The sequence below is a fragment of the Physeter macrocephalus genome, chromosome 17 (assembly GCF_002837175.3).
Source record: "Physeter macrocephalus isolate SW-GA chromosome 17, ASM283717v5, whole genome shotgun sequence".
Lineage (NCBI taxonomy): Eukaryota > Metazoa > Chordata > Mammalia > Artiodactyla > Physeteridae > Physeter > Physeter macrocephalus.
In genome coordinates, this window is record NC_041230.1 from 2,779,909 (window position 1) to 2,782,479 (window position 2,571).

General features: G+C 54.8%; 1 protein-coding gene across 1 annotated transcript in view; it reads right to left on the reverse strand.

The window, feature by feature from the left end:
• CACNG7 (calcium voltage-gated channel auxiliary subunit gamma 7) overlaps window positions 1–1,198 on the reverse strand; it is a 14,359-nt gene extending 13,161 nt beyond the window's left edge. Inside the window, exons 1-2 of the mRNA XM_007113076.3 lie at window positions 1,003–1,198; window positions 231–317 (exon numbers count right to left, since the gene is read on the reverse strand). Of these exons, the coding sequence (XP_007113138.1) occupies window positions 231–317; window positions 1,003–1,198 (283 nt within the window). The remainder of the gene's footprint in view (window positions 1–230; window positions 318–1,002) is intronic.
• Between the last annotated feature and the right edge of the window lie 1,373 nt (window positions 1,199–2,571).

Genomic DNA, 2,571 nt, shown 5'->3' on the forward strand with positions numbered 1-2,571 from the left:
ACACCTCCTTTGGTTTGACCCCCCCCCTTACCTATTGACTCCACCCACTTCCCAGGCCCCACCCTTTCAACCTGGCCCCTCCTCCTTACCCAACCACTCTGCCTGCTGTCAAGCCTCCACTCCTTCCCTCCCACCTCACCCCTTCTCTGGTCCTACCCTTTCTCCCAGGACCCGCCCTGTCACCCCGCCCCCTTGTTGCCTAACCCTTCCCACCCCCTGCTTCCCCTCACTCAGAATATTCTCCGTGTTTTCCGTCACCAAGTTGATCTCCGGTTCAAGGAAATATTCTGAGGCCACGCAGCGACCCTTTTCCCGGCCTGAGGGGACGATAAGAAGGCAGGGCTGGATGAGAGGCTCCTGAGCTTTGGAGAGGCAGTCGGGGGCAGGACGCACAGTAGAGAGACCCCAGGATGGGAATGTGAGGTTTAATCCAAGGGTTATGGTCTGTACTACTCTTAGGGGGTCGCAGAAGGGGGTGGGCAGGAGTCCGAGAGCCCCTATTGCAAGCTACCTTAGAGTCCCTTGGATGGAGGAGGACAGGGCTGCAAGACTGAGTCCCAAGTGAGGAGGGGCTATGGGCCAGGACTCCTGGATCCCTAAAGAGGCAAGGTCTGGGGGGTGACGTGGGACAGGACTCCTAGAAGGAGTGGTCTCTGTGGTAGCTGGGAGGCACAGTTGGTTTTTTTGTTTTTTTATTCTTCCCATTCAGCTCTGGAACTGTCCAGGAGACAAGTTCTGAACTTAGACTACTGCTTCTAAGGGACCAGGGGCTCCAGGAGGTTACGGGGATTAGGGACCTGGAGATCGTGTGAGCATTAGGGTTCTTAGATCCAGGGAATAAAGGGCTAGAAATTGAATCTCCAGGTAGAAATTTGACTCTCCAGGAGAGAAACAGGATTGATTTCTGGATTTCTGGCACCCATGGGATGGAACTATGGATAAAGACTCTCGGATCCCACGCAAGGCAGGGACAGTTGACTGGTGGGCAGGTGAGGTCTGTACCTGCGAAGAAGCAGACGCGCCATAGGCCGGCATGCAGCGCCATCTTGACCTCCGTGGTCTGGTTCTGTGGCAACACCGTCCCCTCTTCCATGTACAGCCAGTAGTCCGTGCTGACCGCAATGCCCACAAGCAGCAGGCCACACGCACCAAACACGCTACTCAGCAGGGTCAGGGCGCGGCTACTGCAGTGACTCATCCTCAGCGGCGGGGGGCGCCCTGCGGGGCCTGAGGGACAGGAAGCTGCAGTGGAGTGCCCGGATGGGACCACTCGAGTCCCCAAGCCCCCTGCAGCCACGTGGGACATCGGACCCAGGCCAGAAGCAACAATCCCCAAACTGAACCCTCTCAAATCTGACCTCTGTGTCCTGACCTACGACTCCATCCCTGGATTTGAACCAGTAACTTGTCTAGAAACCCTAACCTAGGCCACCAATCCTGACTCCATGCCCAAACACCCTGACACCCTGACCCTTTTCTTTTGGACTCTGTCTCTGAATAGCAACTAGAAATCCCCCAAGTGGGTCGCTAGCCAAGGACCCTAACCCCATACCCTGGCCTTGACCTCAGACCTCCCATCTAAGTTTAAACCCTTGGACTCGCATCTTGACCCTTAACATCCAATTCTAATACCAAGACCTTGACCTTCTAACTCTGATGTGGTGTCTTGACCTCAATTTGGTATCCCAGTCTGAGATCACGGACCACGAGACCCAGATCCAAGATTCCAGAACCTCAATTCCCCCCTCCCCCATCCCAAATCCCTGCAGGCCCCTGAACCTGGAATGCTAGAACTCCACCCCATGTTGCTGGGGCCCAGAGACCTGGAGCCAGGATTTTGGCTAGAGACTCCAGAATGTCAAAACCATGATCTGGGAGTCCCCCATCTCAGCACCCTAATCAGAGCTCTCCAGTCAAACAAGTGGCTCTCCTTCAAACTAGGGATCAGTGCTCTGAACTCTAAGACCCGAATCGGGAAGCCCAGGATCCCCCTCCCCATTACAAGGTCCCCAGATTCCCTACCAGAGGTTCTGGACTCCAGCTTCCCATACTAGGACTTCCAAATACAGACCCTCTTCAACATCCAACCTGGAAACCAGATCTCGCTAACACTGGACCCTCAAAAAGGAGATCCTCAGTTCAAGGCTGGGGCCTCCAAAATTCCAGTCAGAAATCTGGAGATTCCAACTGGGGAGCTCTTAACCCCGTACCTACCACACTAACCCTTTACCAAGAACATTTCCCTAAACCACACAGTCTTATGATTTGGGGGGCTCAAAATGGGATCCCCATCCCATCTCAACCAGAGACCTCAGCCTACATGAATACCACAATCTCCATCACCTTTTTAACTATGAAGGTTAACACCCCTAATCAACACCCCCCCCCAACAATGCAGCCAAGACTTGAGACCCCACTCTCCCTAACCAGAATTCTTGTAGCCTTGAAACTTGACACCAACCCAATAAGAACCCCGGAGTTTGAGACCATCTTCATCCCGCCTGCCCCCCCTCCCCACTGCAGCATCTAGTGCCCCCAGCCCACCCGCCCCGCCCCCAGCCTCCAGGAGGA